At 34.6% G+C, this 23,158-nt stretch overlaps 1 protein-coding gene across 1 annotated transcript in view; it reads left to right on the top strand.

Moving 5' to 3' along the window:
* The window catches only part of LOC150095512 (cytochrome P450 3A8-like), a 103,174-nt gene that overhangs the window by 7,760 nt on the left and 72,256 nt on the right, over positions 1 to 23,158 (top strand). Inside the window, exons 3-7 of the mRNA XM_090410697.1 lie at positions 5,350 to 5,446; positions 6,591 to 6,707; positions 8,440 to 8,522; positions 12,448 to 12,538; positions 17,566 to 17,692. Of these exons, the coding sequence (XP_090266823.1) occupies positions 5,350 to 5,446; positions 6,591 to 6,707; positions 8,440 to 8,522; positions 12,448 to 12,538; positions 17,566 to 17,692 (515 nt within the window). The remainder of the gene's footprint in view (positions 1 to 5,349; positions 5,447 to 6,590; positions 6,708 to 8,439; positions 8,523 to 12,447; positions 12,539 to 17,565; positions 17,693 to 23,158) is intronic.

The raw sequence follows: 23,158 nt of genomic DNA, 5'->3' as shown, positions 1-23,158 counted from the left end.
TTATGTTTATAGTTTTTAATTTTTTCTATTACTGGTTCTTGGTTTAATTCTTTCATAATATCTTCGTTTCTTTTGTGATCAAATAGGGTATACTTTGTAGTTTTTCTCATAAAATTCATTTCTGTTTTATTGTCCAAATTTCGCTTCCATACATTAAGACTGGTAGGGCTAATGTATTGTATACTTTTAGTGTGGTTTGTTTTTGAACTAGGTTTGGTTTAAATATAGAGTTAATTGCGCCTATTATTTTTAAATATTTTGCAATTTTTATGTTTATATCTTTTTCATTTTCATATGTGATCGTACATCCTAGGTAGTTAAATGAATTCACCTGCTCTAAGATCTTGTTATCTAGTACTATTTTTGTTCTTGCTGGATCTTGTCCTATAAAGACATAGTTTTTGATTTTTCTGTTGATATTATCATGCCATAATCTTTGGATATCTCATTTAGATCTAAAATAGCTTTCTGTAGTTTATCTTCAGAATTTGTAATTATTATTTGGTCATCGGCAAAGAGGAGAGTGTTTAAGTTTACTGTAGGAGAAAGTTTAATTCCTTGATGTAAATTTTTATTCCATTTTATTATTATTTCATTTAAGTAGATATTAAAAAGAGTTGCTGAGAGGGGACATCCCTATCGGACCCATTGGTTTATCTCTCTCGTATGTGATAGTTCGTGATTTAATCTTATTTTTATTTGATTATTTTCATATATACTTGTGATAGCTTTTAGGATATTAATTGGTATTTGTCTTTCTTTTAATATGTTAAATAATATGTTTCTTTTAACTTTGTCAAATGCTTTTTCAAAGTTAATAAATGCAATATGGGTTTCTAAATTGTATTCTCTTCTTTTCTCTATTATTAATTTTAGGCAAAAGGCCGGGTCTATACATGATCGTCCTTTTCTAAATCCATTCTGTACTTCTAAAATAAAGTTTTCGGAATATTTCATTAGTTTGCTAATTAAGATTCTGCTATATATTTTGTAACAAGAATTTAGTATACTGATAATACCTCTGTAGTTTTTAGTGTCATCTCTATTACCTTTTTTAAAGATAGGAATCACAATTGCTTTTTTCCATTCTATTGGGGGGATACCAGTTGAATAAATTTTATTTAAAAATAATAAGAGTCTTTCTTTGAATCTAGTTCCTGCATATTTATATAGTTCTGAACCTACTTTATCTTCTCCAGGTGATTTTCCGTTTCTTGTTTCTTTCAGGCCGATTTCTAATTCTTCTTTAGTTATTTCCTTTTCATTTTCATTAATTGTTTGCCAGTTGTCTTTTTTAAAATATTTGTCCACAATTCTGTGTAGTAATTTAGAAATTCTTATAATTTCAATTCAGTGTTTAATTTTATGTTTTCTTTGGTATCTGCATTTAAGTGTTTCAAAATTTTATATATATTGGGCCTTATTTTATATAAATCATGTTCTAAATTAGAAACAAATTTGTTCCATGATTCTCTATGTCTTTTTCTGGCTTCTCTTTTAGCTATGGCTCTTATTCTTTTATATTCTATTTCATCTTCTAATCTTTTACTGCTTAACCATTTGTGATAGGCTTCTTTTTTCTTTTTGATTATTTCTTTCATTGTATCATCCCAGATCTTCAGTTTTTTCCCTTTTATTGAATTTTTTGGTCTTCCCTAAGCTTTCATTTGCTGCTGCATTTAGTATCGTTTTTATATTAAGCCATTCTATTTCTATTTCTTCATTTTGTTTTATTTTGTCTAGATATTGGTTAATTCTTTGTTCATATAGCCATTGTACATTTGTTTCATTCAATAGTCTAGTTTTATAAACCAATGTTTCAATTTTTCTTTCTGTTCTTGTTACTTGTAGCCATTTAGGTGGTAATCTTAATTTTATTTTAACAAGGAAGTGGTCACTGCTTATTTCATATCCTCTGTGAACTGTAACATCTGTGAAAATTTTGATGTCTTTTCATTTAGTATAAAGTAATCTGATATTGATTTCCATCCTCTTGCTGCCCAAGTATATTTATGTATGTCTTTATGTTTATAGAAGGAATTCATTATTTTTAGGTTATTATAAACTGCAAAGTCAATCAATTTTTTACCATTCCTGTTTTGAGTATGTTCTCCATGTATTCCTATATTATTATTAATTTTCGTGTTTCCAATTCTTGCATTTAAGTCTCCTGCTAAAATTACGTAATCATTTTTATTTATTTTATTATATATGTTTTGTAGCTGATTATAAAAATCAATATTATCTTGTTCTATTCTCTCTTGTGGGGCATATGAACCAATTATTGTTAAATAGCCTCTATCTATTTTTATTCTAGCTTCTATTATTCTTTCATTCCATATTTTATAATGTTTTAATTGTTTTAAAAGTGAGTTATGAATCCAAATCATGACTCCTGCTTGTGCTCTTTGGTCACTGTCAACTCCACTGTATATCACATAAAAATTTTCAGGTCTCATGGTTCCGTTTTAATTTCTTTTTTGTTTCAATTATTACTGCTATTTTAAAATTTCTTTCATTTAATAATTGGTCTAATTCTATTTCTTTATATGCTATTCCTCCTACATTCCAGTTTGCTATGTGTATTATATTTTGTCTTTTCCATTTTTGTTTTACCTTTTCCATTCCAGGGTCGTTTCCCATAGATTCAATCCGATTATCTTTTCTGTCAACTAGTAGTATTATGTTCTCCATGTCAGGGGACTAGCCTGACGATGGAATAGTTCAGTGGTAGGGCTGCTACCTTAAGGCTTCTGAACTAGCCTTCTTCCGAATTTAAACCCATAGGAGGAATAGGGTATATTGAAGGGGGAAGGAGTAGATTATAGAAGAATTACAGTAAGGTTTATAGAGAGGGCATAGTTGTAAGGCTAGAAATGAAAAGACCCCATGGCCCTCGAGTACTCTAGTAGCATAGGGGTCATAAAATAAGAAGAGTTGGCTAATAAGGCCTTATAGGAAAGATTAAAGTAAGTGGATCTTCCTCAAAGTAGTAGAAGGAGAGGAGATAGATCCAGCTAGGAGTCTGCTTCCCTTACAATCAAGATGATTGCCCCTTATGGCCCTGTTGGTCCACGAGTCCTTATTCAGTATATTCGGACCATCCCACCATACACACACGCACGCGCGCACACACACATGTTGGGATCCCCCTATCCGCCACCCAGGGGATGCACTCTCTAGGGGTTACAGGGTCCCCCGAGAGGTTGACCAGTAACTGCCGGTGTAAATGAGTAGAGGAATTAACTAACATGTGAGTACAGATTCAGTGTTAATAACTTCCGGTATTAACTCCTGAAACGAAACAATACTTTTTTCAAAAAAAAATTAAATAGTATGAGTAGGTTTGCATTCATTGTCAAGGTAATAAAGATGGTTTTGTTACCAGAATAGTATAACGGACAAAGATCGATTTTTTGTTTGTACTAACAACTTGAGTGTCTGAGTGTATGAAGCGTATAAACAGAAATTGGGATCCATGTTGTGAATTTCTCGAAGAGAATTTTTCTGGATTTAAGAATTTTTATCAGCGTCATGTAGTCAGTCTTATACTGAGGTAGAAAGGTTTTTCTCCAGGACACTTTAATATTTCATTTCGCAAAAGTACAAATCAGCCAGAACACACTCAATTTATGGTCGTAATCCACTGGCCTAATAGCCTTTTGTTACTCCTTGTTAAGAAACGTGATGTTTTTGTTTTAATTTTGAATCCTCTTGCCTAATGTGGATGTCTAATTTTTGTGGTTCATAAGGTATATATATATATATATATATATATATATATATATATATATATATATATATAAACCTACTCATGTATCTTTACATCAGTAGGTTTAAGGTAAATACCGACGTTTAGTTTATTGGTTGACATTTATTATTATACCTAGGAATATGAAGCTATTATCCTTTTCTCATTCATTCGAGAACTGTATTTACTATTGCGACAGATGTCTTATTTCTGAAATTAATCTATTTATCAGTTTCTGCAAGTTTTTTTTTTTTTTTGCTTTCCACGTTTCGAAATAATGAACATATCTTCACTATAACGTTTCTAAACTGAGACACATATGGGAGAAGGGGGGGGACACACGGTATGTTACCGTGTGAAATTTAGTTTTCCATGATTTTGTGTTTAATAATAAAGAGCAATTAACGATGAGGAGGGGAATTTTGTTTAAAAATTCTGTTTTCATGCAAGAACTATCCAAAGTACTGTATATACTCGTGCAGTATCACAATAATTTTAATATTTTTTTGGGGGAAAATTTATCTTTCAGAGGACAGGGTAGTTCGTTTGTGGCCGCATTGGTACAGAGGGATGTAACATCTTGCAAAACTGGTAAGCCTGATTCTTAATTATGCATTTCTGTTATCATACAGGATCGAATCTTTTACATGAGTTTTTAGATATGGCTGAATAGCATCTTAAGCAGGAGCTTTGAGAGTTTGCAAAGTGGAAAAAGTCACGAGAACAAACTGGTAGAGGATACCAGTATAGTTTCTTCTGGACATTAGAAAACATTTATTAGTTTTCCTTGATAACTTCTTTAAAGGCGATAACTTTGTTTCTTCTCTAATAACCTCTTACAATACCTTCTAAATTTGAGTAATTGTCTCTGGGAAAGAAATTTGTGTAGCTTCTACTGGCAGTTGAGTACGTTTTGGAAAATTATAACTTGTTTCATTTGTCGACAGCTAGTAGTGTAATGCTGGTTATTACGACGACGATTAATTTTTTTTAGTTCCATTTTCCTTTCTTGGTGTTGTGTTTGGTAAAAATATGTTCCTCTTCATCATGTTTAAAGAACTGTTTTGATGACATCCCAATTGTTTGCTACTTAACAAAATGCCTATTATTCATCATTACGTATGTGGAAAAATAGTTTTGGATTTGAGAGAGAGAGAGAGAGAGAGAGAGAGAAAAGAGAGGGATTTCCGGGATATCATCTTTGGACTTCATTTTAAGTTACAACACGACATGTTTCTAAGCGCTGTTTGAATTTAAGTTGAGAGAAATATAAAAAGAAATAAAAATAAACGGGAAACATTGCTGTTCATCAAATGATTTTCCAGTGGAAGGGGGAAGCTGATCTTTCTTCAGAGACCCAAGGGTACAATGAAAGGCAGCCAGATAGTGTTAAGGGACTTCTCAGAGAAACAAAAATGTGGGATGATGCCCGATTTATTTACATTCTTTCCTCAGTTTAACTCCATCAATATGTTATTTGTTTTCCGTATTTATATGTGATATCACAACATCAACGAAATGTGTATTGCTTTGCAGAAAACTTAAGGTTTCTGTTAGTTTTGTGTAAGGCAAAACAGTTTTATAATTTTGTTTTACAGGACATACGAAGGTAGAAGTCCGGGTCTCATTCTTGCGGAACCTGAGCTCCTTAAAGATATTTTAGTCAAGGATTTTAATTTCTTCATAAACAGAAGGGTAAGTTAAAAGAAATATCTTTCTTAATTGGTCTCTTAAACCACGATCTGTGATCGAGATGCAAATGAATGACAAGCGCCCAAGTTTCCCGTCATGCTTATAAAGTATAATTTTTTCCGACTTCAATTAAAGAAATACATTAGTTAGACCAAGAGTTGAAATAAAATAATGTAACAGTGGGATAAAATTAAACGAAAGTGGGCTAAATTTACTATTTCCGCATTGCTTGAATATTCTAAGACATGCGGTTCTACAGTAATACAACCTACGTCTGTAAGAAACTTCTCACTCCTATCTTCAAAAGACCCGATAGTTAAAAAAATGTATGTGTAAAATCTAAATTTTGTGTAAAATTTAGATGTTACACACAAACACGTACACGGCCTCTCTCAGCAATACGACATAAGTAGTAATTAAACACCTGGAAAACGGGTCTCCCTTCCACCCCAACAAAAACATGCAGAAACACGAACAAATGCCACTGCGGTGGTGTGTGATGTGATGAAACCATACAGACGCCTTCATTTTTCAGGTCTATTACAGATCACTTCAAAGACAGCAGCGTAGGAAGGTCGCGTTTACAGAAAGTGTCCAGAAATCACTTTATGCGTACCGGTTACGATGGCAGAAAGAAGGAAAAGCTCTGAAGTATACATTCTTTCGAAGATTTGGGCAAACGAAAACCCTACAAGTGGCGTTAAAAACTAGGTGCCAGTTATTATTCTCCAAGACAGTTTCACAGGAGTTACGTTATCTCGTGAACAGTAGAATGCTATTTATCAGAAATGGATGGATATGGAGAACTGCTTACAAGACGGAATCCTCCCGAGGCTAAGGGATACAAAAAACATATCCGCTCCACACGCACACACGACCTTTGCCTTTGTATCACTGAAAGAGCACCTGTCTAGCAACCGACAGCGATGTGAAAAGGATGCCTAAATAGACGTATAAATCATAAATTCATCAGAATAATGTCCTTCACATAAAATGTGCTTATGACGTTATTTAGTACTTTAATTTATTTTTAAACGCCTGCATAGTGTCTACTGTATTATCTGCTGTTGTAATCAGAATAAAGAATAAGTTATCAATTGTAAAAAATGCATTAGTTATTTTAATAATAATTGTTACTATATTTCAGCACCTTACGTTTGGGAATGAAATAGCAGATAAAATGCTGTCACTGCAAGAAGGAGAAGAATGGAAAAGAATACGAACTATCATGAGCCCAGCATTTAGCACGGGGAAGATGAAGAAGGTAATTAATGCTGTATATTCAACATTTTTACACATCACCGTTTGTTTCTTGTAAATAGTTCATTATTCAAATATCACGCAAACTGTCACAAAAATATCGGCTGGGAATAGGAGCAGAGTCGAAACTTAAAGTACTAAGATTACCAAGGAAGAGAAATCTCATTATTATATATAAACAATAACTCTGACATCACTTCCAAATGAAGGAATAACATTTTTAAAGAGCAATCAGCGTTTATAATTTTGCTGAGTTACGAAATACGAAATTAAATTTCTATTTAATGTGTTCAGACATTCGGTGTCCTGTCAGAAAGGTTCATGCAATGGCAACTCGGCTTCATAAAAACCCTGATAGTACTTAATGCTTTGAAAGGCAGTGCAGTTATTTCCGTTACATATTTTGTTATGTTCTTCGATGAGCACGCTTCAGTTTGTGTGTACAAGTGTGTGTGTGTATTTTCTGCCTGTTCTCATGTTCTGCGCTGATTGGCCGACCAAATAACCGATTGTTATCCATCATAAATAAACCAGTACAATCGAAAGTGTAGGGCTTTGATTTATGGGTAATCATTTGAGGACGTTTTAGAAATAAATTGAAAGCGATTGTCACTAAAAGGTGGGTAGAATTTTTTTTTTAACTTAGAATCTACCCTTACTCATTTAGCATACTTCTGTTAATAATCATTAAATGGCAATTTTTTATGCAAATCAAACCCAAGAATGGTTATCAATCTATAGTACATTAGTATTATTACCATAGGCAAGCTGTTAGATAATCCGAACACTCTGTTTGATAGGCCAAATACTGAACTTTTTCGATCCGCATAAGCGTGGATGATTCACACCGCTTGAAGAAATTGTATATACGCACACAGACACAGTGAGATTTAAACCTATAGCGAACTGGTTGTTGATCGTGTTATCTATCCACTCGGCAATCCAGAGCAGGAAATAAATAATGGAGGATATAATACATTGCAATGCATACACCTACAAGACAATATAGGATTCATCATTGTTGGGGATTACAGAAACAATTTTGATTCAGATTAGTTGTCTCTGAATACCGCGCGGTTAGTCTAGTGGCTTTGCGCTTCGCAACCATATGCCTGGGGAAGGAGTATCCCAGGTTCGATTCCCGTTGTAGACGTGAGGAATTTGAGGATCTTCCTCAGGCGGTCTTGGGCGCGGTCAGTAGGGTTTTTTCCGCCAGTTTATCTGGCGTTTTTCATCCCGCATACAGGCAAACCGGCCTCGTGAACATACGTCTCTACAGCCAAAAATATATCCCCCCTCAGCGGCAGACCAGGCGACGGGTCAGTTGGGAGTAGTACTAACAAGAAGTCGCATCTAAGTAACACACGGACCCTGCATAGGAAGCGGGAATAACGCGTAGAAGAAGAAGAAGATTAGTTGTCTCTGAATGAGAGATATACAGATAATATCTATAGTAGTTTGTGTTCACGAATATTTTTAATATAGTAAATGAATGATGCCTTTCACTCCGAATAATAAAAGGCCGCCTTTTCTAATATTATAGATTTGATTTTCTCTAGTTTTAGTATTGTTATCATAAGGCATACGAAGGAATTTAGTTATGTATGTAGTTATGATGTGCAACTCCAAAAATGATTATTAATCACGCATTTACTGTCTCATTTATCTCTTAAACTGATTGCCTTGTGTAATAAACCTGATATTAAAATTTTCTCTTACAAAAATTTTTTATTCAGATAGCCTTAATTATTAATGAATATGCTGACACCCTAACACAGAATTTTTTTGGAAGCGGCAAAGAAAGAAAAGACAGTCGACTGTAAGGAGTAAGTAAAAGTACGATATCCCTTTTGTTATTTTTGACTGTTCTGAAACATTATGTTAATAAAATTAATATTCCTTTAAAAACAATTACCAGTATTCCAAATACTTATATGGAAAGGAAGTTATAAAGAAATGCACGACAAATTACAGTTATACAGAAAACTAACAGATATCGGTCGCCATAATAGTCATCAATAAGGAAGATTGAGAATACTCCCGATACTAAACCTGAATGCGTTTCGATCAGGAGTCTTGAAAGACTAATAACTGGTATGGGAACTGACACAGAGTCAAGGAAACTAAATTCTGATGGGAGGAATGGTGAGATTATGACTACGAGGAGAGAACGATTTCGACTTTGTGTTCGTCCAGTTCGGACCCACCGAGCATTTGCAAAGATGTCTACATGTATAATGCACTAGAGAAGATTAAAAACAAAGATCACTGCAAGTTGTTCAGCTGTTTCATGCAGACTGCAAACAAGAGTTTACAAAAAACATGCATCTTGTTGTATAATGAAGTCCGTGCAGCATTCATGACTAAACATACGTACGTAACCACAGTAATAAGATTTTTTAATAATAAGTAAATATTTCGTCCTAAGTATCATAGGACATCGTCAGTACAATTAATTAAAAAAATTCTATAACATGCTACTGGACGCATAAAGGGATTCCATTGTAAGCATGCACCCTAACTGTATGTGATTCCTGGTATTGTTTGAATTAACTGTACTGAAGATGTCCTATGATACGTAGAACGAAATAGTCACTTATTATTAAAAATTATTATTTCTGTGGTTACGTGTGTATGTTTAGTCAAAAACATGCAGGTAGATTTTATGGCTATTCACAAATGCTAAGATTATCAGAAACAAACGGTAGAGCATTCTGCCTTGGTCAATACGTTGGGATCTCAGATTGCAGGCATTTAGTCAGACCTGGCTATCAGAATCAGACATACTAACTGGTATCGAGTATAAAGGGTGCAGTATTTTTAGGAAGGATAGAGAGGAGAGGGTGTGGTGCTAATGATATTGGGCGACTTGATTCCGGTTAGTGTTGAAAACTATGATTGTAGTACTAGTAACAGTATTTCACGAAATACTGTTACTAGTAATACGAAATGAATATCAAAATTCATTGCGTGTAGCAGGCAATGCATTTGAAGCCATCTTGTGTGAGACAGAGTCTAACATGATCAACTACATAGTGGGGTATTTTTTTGTTACAGACCTAGTGGATCGGTTGCTAGTGGTGAAGATATGCATCACCAAATAGAGACGATGGGCGCAAAAAGAGTAATCATAATGGAAGACTTTAGACATCCAAATATATTCATTGGTTACCAGTAATATCTCATGAGAAGAACGAAACTGAATTTATTGAGCTGTTTCGAGACAACTTTCTCAAGGAGCACGTTACAAAAGCAACTCGAGGTCGAAGAGTTTTAGATTTGATTATAGTGCCAGATGGTGTTTCAGTTAAAGTCGTAACTATTCTGCCTCCGGCTGGTGACACCTGATCATGCGGTACTCACTTGGGAAGTGACTAAGTTTATGAATGTTCCATTCAGAAAAGGTTGCATGCTTGAACTACTGAGGAGCATGCTGAGCTCAGTGGAATGAGGAAATGAATAGGACGAATATCGATGATGCATAGGAAGCATTTAAATAATACTTAAATGATCCAATATCAGAATTGTATCCCGAGAATTCGAAGATTAAATAGGGTAGGAGACAAATGGATGTGTAATCTTATTAAGCAAGAGATTCGTAAGAAATGGATGATGTGGTATGCACACGGTATTCTTGTACCGTGTGCATGAGGATGATGTGCATTATGAAAATTATAAGCAGCAGGCTAGAATAGTCACAACTGTTGTATGGAAGGCAAAGTCTGAGTATGAAAAGAAACTGGCTTTGCGTGCTGAAGACAAACCACAAGAATTCTACCGATATGCAAAAAGTAAAAGAAAGAATGAATAAAAGAATAACTCTTTATAATGCAGATGGCGCAGGGTTACAGATGAAGAAGAGGTTGTTTAACTAATGCCAAGTATGAAGAGTAGATATTAGAGCTGTTGCACAAACTGAATAAGAATTTAGCAATAGGGACTGACGGGATATCAACACGGATGCTAAAAGAGTGTTCAGCCGAACTAGCTCTTCTTTTTGACCAGGTTGTTTAATATGAGTTTGATAATGGGGAAAATTTCGCAGGAATGAAAAGAATATATGGTAATTCCATTGCACAAGGATAGTGCAAAGACCAATGTACCAACTATCTACTAATCAGTATCTCAGGCAGAGTAATATCACATGAATCTTAGACACTTCATGTGTCAGATGGAATATGCGATGGTGCATTCTCCACCGCAGTCGGGCTTGGTGTGCATCGCACCTCAAAACATCCAGCCGAAGTCAACTCTGTAATAAGAACTGAGCATGTCAAAGCACATTGGACTGCTGAAGAAGAAAAGATCCACGCCGCTCACGAAATCGAGTTGACGGCTCGATGGATAAAAAACATCAATGTGTTTTTATTTAAGATGTTCCCATTAAGATCTTTGGATGCCATCAAGTGTCATAGAGGGAAAGCCAGTTACAAAGCATTAGTTCAAGAATTGGCAGCCCATCCGCCACAGGTAGGGAGAGGTAATATCTCCTCTCCCTATCTCTCCATCTTCCAGCCACCATACTGCTGTTGAAGAAGAGGCTTTGATTCTCAGAATGACATCATCTCTAGACGATCCTCCTGTTCCGGAATATAACCATCAAATTCTTAAATCTCTCATCCAGACTTCTGGGAATGGATATCATAGACCAGTTAAATGACTACCTCCTTGTTGAATTCTCCGAACACTTGATGCCTCATCAACATCAGCCTATGTCTCATTCTACAATGGCTTTGTCAAATAGGAAGCAGAGGAAGAGAGTCTGTGCAGCTATGCAGGCCCTTTATAAAAAGAATAGAGGACAATGTGCCAAGATCATCCTTGACAGTGCTTTCCTCCACCTCTAGCAGACTTACATGATGATTATTTTTTAAATCTGAAGTACAGTCTTTTCTGCTCCAGCTCCACATTTTCCTGATGATGATGGTGACCAACCTACAATATCGAGGTCCATTCTTGCCCTTCAAATATACCAGTCTGTCTCCATCCAGGAGATCAAAGCAGCTCTTCCATCCAATTTCTCCGCCTAATGATGGACATGATGACTTTCCTGCGGCTAGGCTTCGGAAGGTGCCGTTGAGGATTCTTCAAGACTTATTGGACATTCTCCTTTCCAGTAAAGCGATACCACCATACCTACGCGCTTCAAGAGCTATCTTCATTCCGAAGAAAGGAACTTCAAGCCGTGCATCAGACATTACACCTATTACTATCTCCCCTGTGATACTTAGACTCTATCATAAAATCTTAGTCAAACGACTTTAGCAACATATACAGCATGGTTATAGACAGAGAGCCTTTGTTCCTTCGGACGGCTGTGCCGAGAATCTTATTTCTTCTCTTCTCTCTGATTTCCTACACCGCCTGAAGCTTCTATATATGGCGTCGCTGGACCTCCAAAAGGCCTTTGCTAGGGTTTCCTTTCCTGCTCTCTCCTTCGAGCGCTGTCTATTGCTGGATGTTCAGAACCCTTTATTTCCTATGTTATGGAACTATACTTGGGTAGCTCCATCACTATCACTACAGGGCCCCGTGCAACTTATTCCCGCAGTGCCCTTATTAAAATAATTATAGTAAACCAAACAGAATTAAGACATCAGCTCATAACACTCTCGCGATTCAAGTATCTAACTCTCATCATATTAGTAACGCAGATATGTTAATTCAGTATTTCAATGAGCATATTTTAAGTATATTTAATCACATTCTAAGTACCTTAACTTCTTTAAATCTTTTTTTTTCAGATTAGTCGGAACATTTACAATGGATGTCCTGTGCAGTAGCCTATTTGGAATGAAGATCGACTCGCAAAATGACCCTGACAACCCAATAATCGTAAATGCGAGGAAAATATTCAGCAGAGATATTCCTTCATATTTCATAATTTCGTGTAAGAATTATAAATTCTTTCTTCGTATTATTAGACAACAGTTTGATTTTCGATAACAAGAGTAATATTTGCTGGGTTCCATGTTTATATTAATTTGAATATATGTGAAAATCTTAACGAATATATAGTAATTTTTTATCATTCATTTAGTACACCTGTTTATTTCTGTTAATTTCGCTTTATTTAATCATAATCAGTAATAATTAATTTAATCTTGTTTGGCTCTAAATCACTGAGCATTCTTAGTGTTTTTGAACCAAAATAAGCCAATAATGTTTGTGTTTGAATCTTGAATGTGCTGAACTTGACTAGAAGTTATAGAAATGCAAATCCCTTCACTTCGTTCTGCATTATTTAAATAGCACAGAACTCTTTTCTAAGAGCTCTGAGATTTGCTGATTAATAACACAATATCTGGAGGTTTGCAATTTATTTTTATAGACACTCTCGACACTTTTGTAAACTGAAGTCTCAGAGACAAACACTGTTTGATATTGCTTGATGAAGTCTTTTGAACCTTCCTGTTTTCGTCCAATGCCCAGTCAATCACACTTATGGGGAAAAAATTTGTTAGTAAACATGAGCCTCCAAGGTAATTTATGTTCTGTCCTGGTCTCTTATCTGATCAATTCATAAAGGGATTTATAAACATATAACGAATGAAAATTATTTCAAATTTTGTGACAAAAATTGAATATGCTTATGTTAAAAATACAGTGGTGCCTCGTAATTCGACACTAATATGTCGCCGAATTAATGTCGAATTGCGGGGAAATATTTCCCATATAAGTCTATGGAAAATAGATTAATATTTGTCGGACCCTAATCCCACTTCCGCTAACGGTGGGGATTGGGGAGAGATATATACACCATATTATTTACTTTACTTTACGTATTTTAATATTGTATAACATACTAAGTTACAAAATACACAATACATGCAATCTAGGAGCCTTAGATGTTGGAAGGGAGTCTTCTCTATCTTGGTCTACCTCTTCTCGTCTCCTCTTTGCTTGAACAGTAATGAGGAACTGATCAAGGGTGGACTGTCTCTCTCTCTCTCTCTCTCTCTCTGTCTTTTTCAAGATGGTTTTGAAGTGATGGTTGACGGTGTTGTTGAACAAGCCTGTCATTGCACGCACACCGGCAGTGTTGGGGTGCCATTCCAAACAAACAAACAGACTACACCTTCTCCCACTGGAATAAAACTTCTTTAATGGCAGCTGTTGGCATCGGCCCTTTTCCCCTGCCATCATCTTTTTCAGGTGAAATTCCTCTTTCTCTCGCCTTTGTTTGCTGTTCACTGAATGCTCCGAGTTCTTCCACGGTCAGCTTGTCATCGTGATCCTTCATAAGCTCTTTTACATCAGCCTCATCAACCTCTTCTATGTCTATGAGATTCTCCGCCGTCGAAATGATCACTCGCATGGCTGCAGCTGCTTCTGATTCTCCAGTGCTTAGTCTGCACTGTTGCCATCCTGAGAAAAATTTGGAACGAGTTTCTTTCACGATGCACGAAGGGTTCTCTGTTTCACTCCATCCCAGGCAGTTTTAATAAAGTAAATGGCGTGGAGAATGTTGAATACGGTCTTCCAGAAGTCCTTCAGTGTCTTGTCATAAGAGTGTGTCACGTCGAAAACTCGTGAGAACAAAGCCTTGATGTAAAGTTTTTTAAAACACGCAATCACTTCTTGATCCATGTGTTGAATCAGTGACGTAGTCTTTGGAGGCATGAACTAGACTTTGATGAAGCCAAAGTCAATTCCAAGAATCTCCACTAAGTCTTTAGGGTGGGCACTAGCATCGTCAAGGATCAGCAGTGCTTTCAAAGGTCAAAGGCAAATTGTTTTCAGTGAGGAACTTCTTCACGCTGGGGGAAAACACCTCAAAAATCCAATATTTGAAAACTTGCTGTTCTACCCAGGCTTTTGCATTGGATTTCCACATCATTGGCAGTTTGGACTTAATGGTTTTCTTCCCAAAGCACCGAGGTTTTTCTGAGTAGTAGACCAGAAGTGGCTTTAGTTTAAAGTCTCCGCTTGCATTTGCTGACAATAACAAGATAAGCCTATCTTTCATAGGCTTATGTCCTGGTAGCTTCACTTCTTCTTGCGTGATGTAAGTTCGATTTCGCAAGCGCTTCCAAAATAACCCAGTTTCATCCCCGTTAAAAATATGCTGGAGCAGGTAGCCTTCCTTCCTGATTAAATCTTCAAATTTTTTCACAAACCTTTCTGTGGCGTCTTTATCTGGACTAGCAGCTTCCCCCGTCTGAGAACACTATGGATGCCTCTTCTACCTTGGAATCTGTGAAACCAGCCTCGACTTGCTTTGAATTCCTAAGTTTGATCTGTGGTACATCCTGGGGTTTTCTTCTGCAATTCTTCAAAAATTAACCTAGCCGTCTCACAGATCATTGCCTGAGTTACTGGATCTCCCTTCATCTGTCTTTCTCAAACCCAGGTGATAAGCAGCTTTTCCATCCCATCATTGATTGAAGATCTATTTTTGTCAGATATCTTCATGGCACCAGCAGACACCCATAATCTTCTCTCTCTGTTGCCAAAAAGTTGCCACAGTTGAAATAGGAACGCCATACTCTTGAGCTACATCTGTAACTGTCTACCCTTCTGCACTTTATCTACAATTTCTTGCTTCTCTATGCTCAACCAAGTGTGCTTCTTTCCGGAATTATTCCTCTGTTGACTTCTCTTTGGACCTATTTTTAAATTTCACTCAAAAAAATATTAACTGCGGATGCACAAAATGTTTACTTTTCGAAAAATGCAGAATTGAAAATTAGCACAAACAACACGAACAAACATCAACGCAGCCCAACTAGAAATGATAAATAACAAATGACATCGCACAATTCCATGCACGCGCATGCGCCGGCCCGCGAAATTCAACTGTTGAATTGCGAGGCACCACTGTATTTAAATTTTATCGCTTTTTTTTACTGTTGAATTCTTATTGAAATATTCAGATTACAAGGTGACTATTTATAAACCATGCCGATTAATCGCAGAATTTATTTCTCCCCTTAGTTTTCTTCCCAAAACTTGGCAAGCTACTTGGAATGTCCCTCGTTCCAGAAGAAGCAATCAATTTCTTTCGAAACGTGGTGTTACAAGTGATCGGTAATAGGAAACAAAACGTGAAGGTAATGATCATAAGTGAATTACATTCATTAAGTTTAAGATTGCTAATTTCAGTCAGATGTTTGTTTAAATAATCAAATTCCGACTTCTGAATATCCTATCCAAACGTTTATTCAAAGTAATTTTCTACTAAAAATCTTCTACTCTTGCTAACTCTCGGTGAACTGCTGAAATGGACTTATTTTAACATCAGTTTTATACAATGATTATGTACCTTTTCCCCCCTCTTCCAGTTGTCACTATTTTTTTTCATGTTTCCCGATTATCTTGTCAATTTATTCTTCCATTGTTATTTGGAAGCCAAACCGAGGTTGAGCCTATTTTTGCTTGTAAATTAAAATTATGCGCTAAGTACTTTACATTTAACATAATAATTAAACACTTGGTAAATTCGTAAAGAATTACAAATTCCTGATCTTTAGATATCGTAACAAAAAATCGGAAGCGCATATAATTTCTGTAATACAGAACTAACCAAATATAATGGTAAAGATGGAGAACGCTTTTGAAGAGTATTAAATGAACTTGGAATACCCCAAAACATAAAACATTTAATCGAAATTTGAACTACTGGCACTTGTAGAATGGTTTTTGTTAAGAGCTTAACCTTTTTAAGTCTGAACGTTTTACTATTAAGATAGGATCATATTATTCACAACATCATTTATTACCTTCCCTATTTCTCTGAACTAATTAAAATTTAAATAAACACGACTATCATCTCGACATATTCTTTTATACAGGATTGAAATCACTATCATCTCAGTCTGCAAGCTCTAATGAAATCAGAACTGGCACACTGAGATGACTATGACATGGAGAAAGAACGGGTGAGGTGTGAAGGACTGAAAGAAGTAGCCAATAGAAAGCAGCCTACAAGAAGAAGATGCCAACGTTTGGATACTAACATCCAAAGAAACTTAGCTGAGATGGAAATCCTGACAGACTGGAAGACAAAAGAGTGTAATCTGTCAGCAAAAAAACTTAAAGGTTTAGTAAAGTAGAAGTGTAGCAGGTATAATGATCGGAGTGAATTAAAGATTACTTATATGAATCCCATAAAAAGCAAGTTTAATTTGAATTATTGATAACTTTGGATTCCACTTTTAAATTTAATTTACCACCTATTGAAACGAGCGGCTGAATTAAATCTATTTGTTGATTTTTGTTTTTTAACATTTAGTGTATTGTTTCAAAGTAAATTTCCATTAATATTCTATATCTCAGATTAAGTTCCTTCATTTATGGAGTCAGCCAATGCTAATAATGAATGAGAGGGCATCACATATTTCGCTATGTTTTGTATTCTGGTACATTTGCAATGGCGAACTGCTGAAATCATCGAAGTCGCTTGTTTTGCTGTTAAATCTGCAATTCATATATGAATTTCTAGCATACCGGTTGATCTCCTAAATTCATTAGTTATAAAGATTTGGTTTCGTGAACATTTGCAGGTACTATGAAGAATGTTCGTATTGAAATGAGATATTGAAAAGCATTTCTTGGTCTAGACGATAGAAATGAAATTTTTTTGGGTTCCTTCAAGCCTCTACTGAGCAGTTTAGTGGTCTTACACCAAATATTGATATTATCTATCATTTAAAGACATTTACAAAACATACTAAACATCAATTTAAATAACAGTTGTACGTTTTAAAAAAATTACACATGGTATATAAACAGAGAATTTTATTAAAATTCTGAATAACAGCGATCATTTTTACATTAAAATTCGATTAATTGAAGACCAAACTAAAATAATACACATTCATTTTATGGGTAACATTGTATAATAATTAATTTTGTTTCAGCCTCAAAATGACTTTCTTCAGATGATGATGAAAGCAGCTAAGGAAACACTGATCGAAGAAGTCGAGATGTCAGAACCCGAAGCTAACAAATATAAGCAAAAGTTTCATTATGATCCTAAATATAAAGGTAAGCATTTTATTCTACTATTCGAAAACATCGCATTAGCGCTATCAGGGTACTGTTTGAAAGTTAAAAGTTGCCTTCTTTTTAGTCGTTCTGCAGTGAGTCCGTGAAGAATCCATTCAGTGGTTGAAAAGATCTTGGAAAGATGGAGTCATATTTGTTGAATTTTGAATTCAATGCCATTTCGCAGATCACATACGAATATGGGAAGGTTTTTAGCCTAAAAAAAGACACCCCCAGCTAGTAATTAAACGCATTGGTAGAATATCCATAACCTGAATTACGCTTATAAGCCCAGTTACTTGTGTTCAATAAGTCGTTAGGCCTAATACTTAAAGAAAGATGGAATGAATATTTTAATTTCTTTGATAAAACAAAACTGTTTCAGTAAAGCTGGTTATTATTGGCATCAATGAAATAATATTAATAACAATCATGCATTATTTCGTGGGTGAAATTACATTAAAAGGAGTTGATTGCATTTCAACAGGTACAAGTGAACAATGAAAGATATGCTAACAATATTATTATTATTATTATTATTATTATTATTATTATTATTATTATTATTATTATTATTATTATTATTATTATTATTATTATTAGGCACTATATAAATATTATAGCGAGAATGAAAATTAGAGCAATTCCTGTTTCTCTCTCCCCCACCACACATACACACACACACACAAACCACGACAACCCCCCCCTCTCAAAACACTACCACTACAAGAACACAAAGAAACAAACACACCATGTCTAAATCCAACCCTATTTGCACAAAAAAAAAAAAAAAAAAAAAAAAGTTGAACTGTAATAGCAGTCAAAGTCTTACAAACACGTACCAACAAACAGTAAAATCAACACCTGGCTTGTGACCACTATAGGAACACAACCATCAATCCACCACCCTCTGTCATCTATTATCTTCCTCAGATAAGCTCTGCTAAGCTTCGAGGAAGAAAATTACTAACTTGCAAGTATCTGTTATACACACTTGTAATGCGTTATAAATATTATATACATATAATTACTACAGCGCAACTATGTATGCAATCCATCTGAGACAAAAAAAAAAAAAAAAAAAAAAAAATTCTGTATAATCCTTATTGTAAATACTGCAAATATTATTATTGTATGTAACTTATACTGAGACAACAAAAAAAAAAAATTATTATTATTATTATTGAATTGTGAGTGTATGCTGCATTACTGCATTGTATCGTGAATTGTGTGCACATTGGTGCCAATCCATATTTAGCTAGTTTAAAAAAATGTATATTCATATTTATAAAATGTACTCAGCATTTTGTATATCGAATTTTCGTACTGTACAGAAAAGATAATATGTTTTTCATTGTGTGTGTGCAGATACTCTGTGCGATAGTAAACCTTATCATTTTCATTGTAAAAACAAAAACAAATAAGTCGTTTATAAAAAAATAAAAAAAAATTTAAAAAAAAATATTATTATTATTATTATTGTTATATTCTAAATTCAAAAATTCTGTATAAACCTTATTGTAAATATTATTATTGTATGTAATTTATACTGAGACATAATAAAATGTTTAAAAAAAAATTATTATTATTATTATTATTATTATTATTATTATTATTATTATATACACGAGAAACCCAGTCGATGTGGTTCCCCACAGTAACAAAAGAAGAACTATCACTGGCAATTCAACAAATTAATCCTAACAAAGGACCGGGGATAGACGGAATCAGACCAAAAGACATCAAGAAACACTCAACCGACCTACTTCCAGTTATACAAAAACTGTTAAATAAAATCTTCGACACTGGACACATACCTGAAACACTGAAGACTGCACTAATCACACCCATACACAAACAGGGAAAAAGAAACATAATAAGTAATTACAGACCTATCGCCACACTGCCTGTAATCAACCAAATCATGGAGCGCATTGTACATCAGAAACTCTCCACATACGTTGAAAAATTTCAAATCATACCCAAAACACAATATGGCTTTCAAAAAAATAAAGGAACAGCAACACTCCTGGAGGACTTCACAGATCTAATAAACGCAGCATTGGATAAAAACAGAATAACATTAGTGGTATTCATTGACCTAACAAAAGCATTTGACACACTAACACATAAAACCTTGTTAACGAAACTTACCCATATCGGAATTGGAGGTCGTCTACTCCAGTGGTTTAAAGCATACACGAAAAACAGAAAGCACATCACACGTACAGGATCAGCACACAGCAAAGAGGTACATGAAACCTGTGGAGTACCACAAGGAGCTGTCCTATCTCCCATTCTATTTAACATATACACACACGACATAAGCCAACTCCCCCTAAAAAGTAAAATCTTCCAGTATGCAGACGACACGGCCATAGTATCCATTCACAACAATGCAAATATCGCTTACACAAATATGCAACATGACATCAATCAAATCACTAACTGGTTAACCGAAAACGGCATATATATAAACCCTGGAAAAACAAAGCTAATGATATTCAAAAACCCCCAAACCCTGCCCATAGAAACTAAATATCTCACTATCAAGCATTCATCCTCCTATACACAAAGTGCAGAACCTAAAATCACGACCATCACACAGGTGAAAACAACACGCTACCTTGGACTTCACTTCGATGCAGATCAAAGTTGGAATAGCCATACAAACTACCTACATACCAAGCTTAGGATAATAGCAAGCAAACTATACAGATTAAAAGACATTGCCCCAACCCACATAAAAATACTAATCTATAAAGCATTATGTGAAAACATTTTAAGATATGCAATCACATCTTACGCATTCTGCGCAGACTACAGACTTAACAGGCTACAATGGTTGCAAGATAAAATGATAAAACTGATATTCTGGGAACAACCCACTCTTATGCAGGAAGCATGGACAAAACACAAAATATTTAAGGTGAAACACTTACGCCACTACACAGTCATGTTAAAACACTACTACAGCCCAACATATAGAGTAACCAGAACAACATATCAAATAACAAGACCACAGTCACCAAACTACATAACATATAAGTACAACAATCATCACGGCAAAGCCACCCGAAACTTCTACGTACCTGACATGATAAACAAACTGCCGTTCGACAACAGAAACCTAGGAACATACAGAGAGCTGAAACAGGCACTATATAAATATTATAGCGAGAATGAAAATTAGAGCAATTCCTGTTTCTCTCTCCCCCACCACACATACACACACACACAAACCACGACAACCCCCCCCTCAAAAAAAAGTTAAACTGTAATAGCAGTCAAAGTCTTTCAAACACGTACCAACAAACAGTAAAATCAACACCTGGCTTGTGACCACCATAGGAACACAACCATGAAACCACCACCCTCTGTCATCTATTATCTTCCTCAGATAAGCTCTGCTAAGCTTCGAGGAAGAAAAATTACTAACTTGCAAGTATCTGTTATACACACTTGTAATGCGTTATAAATATTATATACATATAATTACTACAGCAACTATGTATGCAATTCATTTGAGACATAAAAAAAAAAAAATTCTGTATAATCCTTATTGTAAATACTGTAAATATTATTATTGTATGTAACTTATACTGAGACAATAAAATGTAAAAAAAAAAAAAAATTATTCCTGATACCTCCAAGGAGTTCGAAGACTCATCGCTGGAGGACACCTACAACTGTCTCAATCACTACACCGAACCTCTACTACGAATAATCTTCATCAATGCCATCTATCGCCCACCACCACCACCACAATATTGTGATACAAATTTAAGTATCAATAATAATAATAATAATAACACAGTAGCCATACTTCACAGTGTTATTTCCGCTACTTTGATTTGATTGCTAATAACATGACCTTAAAGAAATGATAAGAAATAATCATTAAACATTGCATTTCGTGATAATATTATCAAAGCAGTTGAACTTTCGTCTTAATGTCGATCTACTGTAGACATGTAATTTTGATTTATCTATTTTTACCGCTAGAAATGGGAGATATTACAGATAACTTTTTAGGTGATATTTCAGCGAATCTCTCCATTATAGGGCTGCAGTACGTTAGCGCCATGAATAGACGAGGCACTAAATAATCCAAGAATTGCCTTCTATAAATCGCATATTGAATTACTATTTTATTCTGATTTAAATCTTAATAATCAGATATTCATAGACATCGAAACCACAGCGAGATTCGATCCCAAACATGTAAGTTGCAGAATAACGAAATGTTTTGCACGCTTCTAGCTTCTATAAATGCTAAGATTCATTAAATTTCCTCCAGCTCTAACATAATTATACTTTTAAAAAATCGTTTTATACATTTTACGAATTAAAATGGTCGACTGTAACAAAATTAAAATTATATTGAATTTAAATCATTTACTTTCATCAATTTAATTACTTTTACATTACCGAAATTCTATAACGCGTTTTTCACGTATAAATGGATTAAATAATTATAACTCAATTACTTTTATTGGCCAGCGTATAAACATATGGAGACGATTAATTAGACTGAAAGTCGGAATTATATTGCTGTATTTTTTGAATTGAAGATTTCTATGAAATCAAGATTTTTGCTCTTATTGCCAGAGCAACTACGTCCTGCTTATTTTTTTTCTTTCTATAGCTGATGTATCACCAGGTGTATCAAAACTCCCGATATGGCTGTGTCATTTGATGTTAGATGAAATTCGGAGGACTTCTGTTCATAAGTGAATTTTTTTTTTCATTTATCAAAGATATAAGATTCCACAATGAGATTTATTTGCTTTGTCCTCGGTACAGAATATCACACTGACGTCACTATGATCAGTTTCTGCATACTCTAGGATGTTCTATATAGAAATATCATGCTTTAGTTGCCTTAAAGAAGTAGAGATTACGCGTAGATCAATGACCACAGAAGAGAGAAAGAACTTTCCTTTATTCTGCTGTTCATTACTAGTCCTCATCATACTAAAGCTGAAAGAAAATGATTCCTTAATTTCGAAGTCCATGTTGTGTCCAGATACGCTGAAGTTTTTTCTCCGTTCAAATCAATTTTATATCAGCAAGATTTATTTTAATGATAGATAATACTACCAAGATGAATATTTCAGCGATTTTTCTGCTTGCATCCTGCGTGTAGCAAACCATTTGTGTTTGTTACTTTTAAGTTCTATTTTATCTTTCGATTTAGAATTTTCACCAACAAAAGTTATAAATCCATATTTTAAGGAATGCTATTGTTATAAGTAGTGAACTGAGTATATTTGTTCGGTCTCTGACAACGTTTCTTTACGATTTGTGAAGGCTAAAATTTTTTAACAGGAAAATGCTTATTTATAATTATCAAAAATACATTCTATATTTTCGTCTACTAGGTATTTTATTATCAATTTAATTTTTAATATTTCTTCTTTTCGTATAAGTTATAAATAAGTCAGGTTCAAAATACTTTTTAAT

The sequence above is a fragment of the Typopeltis vanoorti genome, chromosome 20 (genome assembly GCF_054136105.1).
Source record: "Typopeltis vanoorti isolate ZY-2024b chromosome 20, IOZ_Tvanoo_1.0, whole genome shotgun sequence".
Taxonomy (NCBI): Eukaryota; Metazoa; Arthropoda; class Arachnida; order Uropygi; family Thelyphonidae; genus Typopeltis; species Typopeltis vanoorti.
The sequence above is the reverse complement of the archived record's forward strand: the minus strand, read 5'-3'. Positions and strand labels throughout refer to the sequence as shown.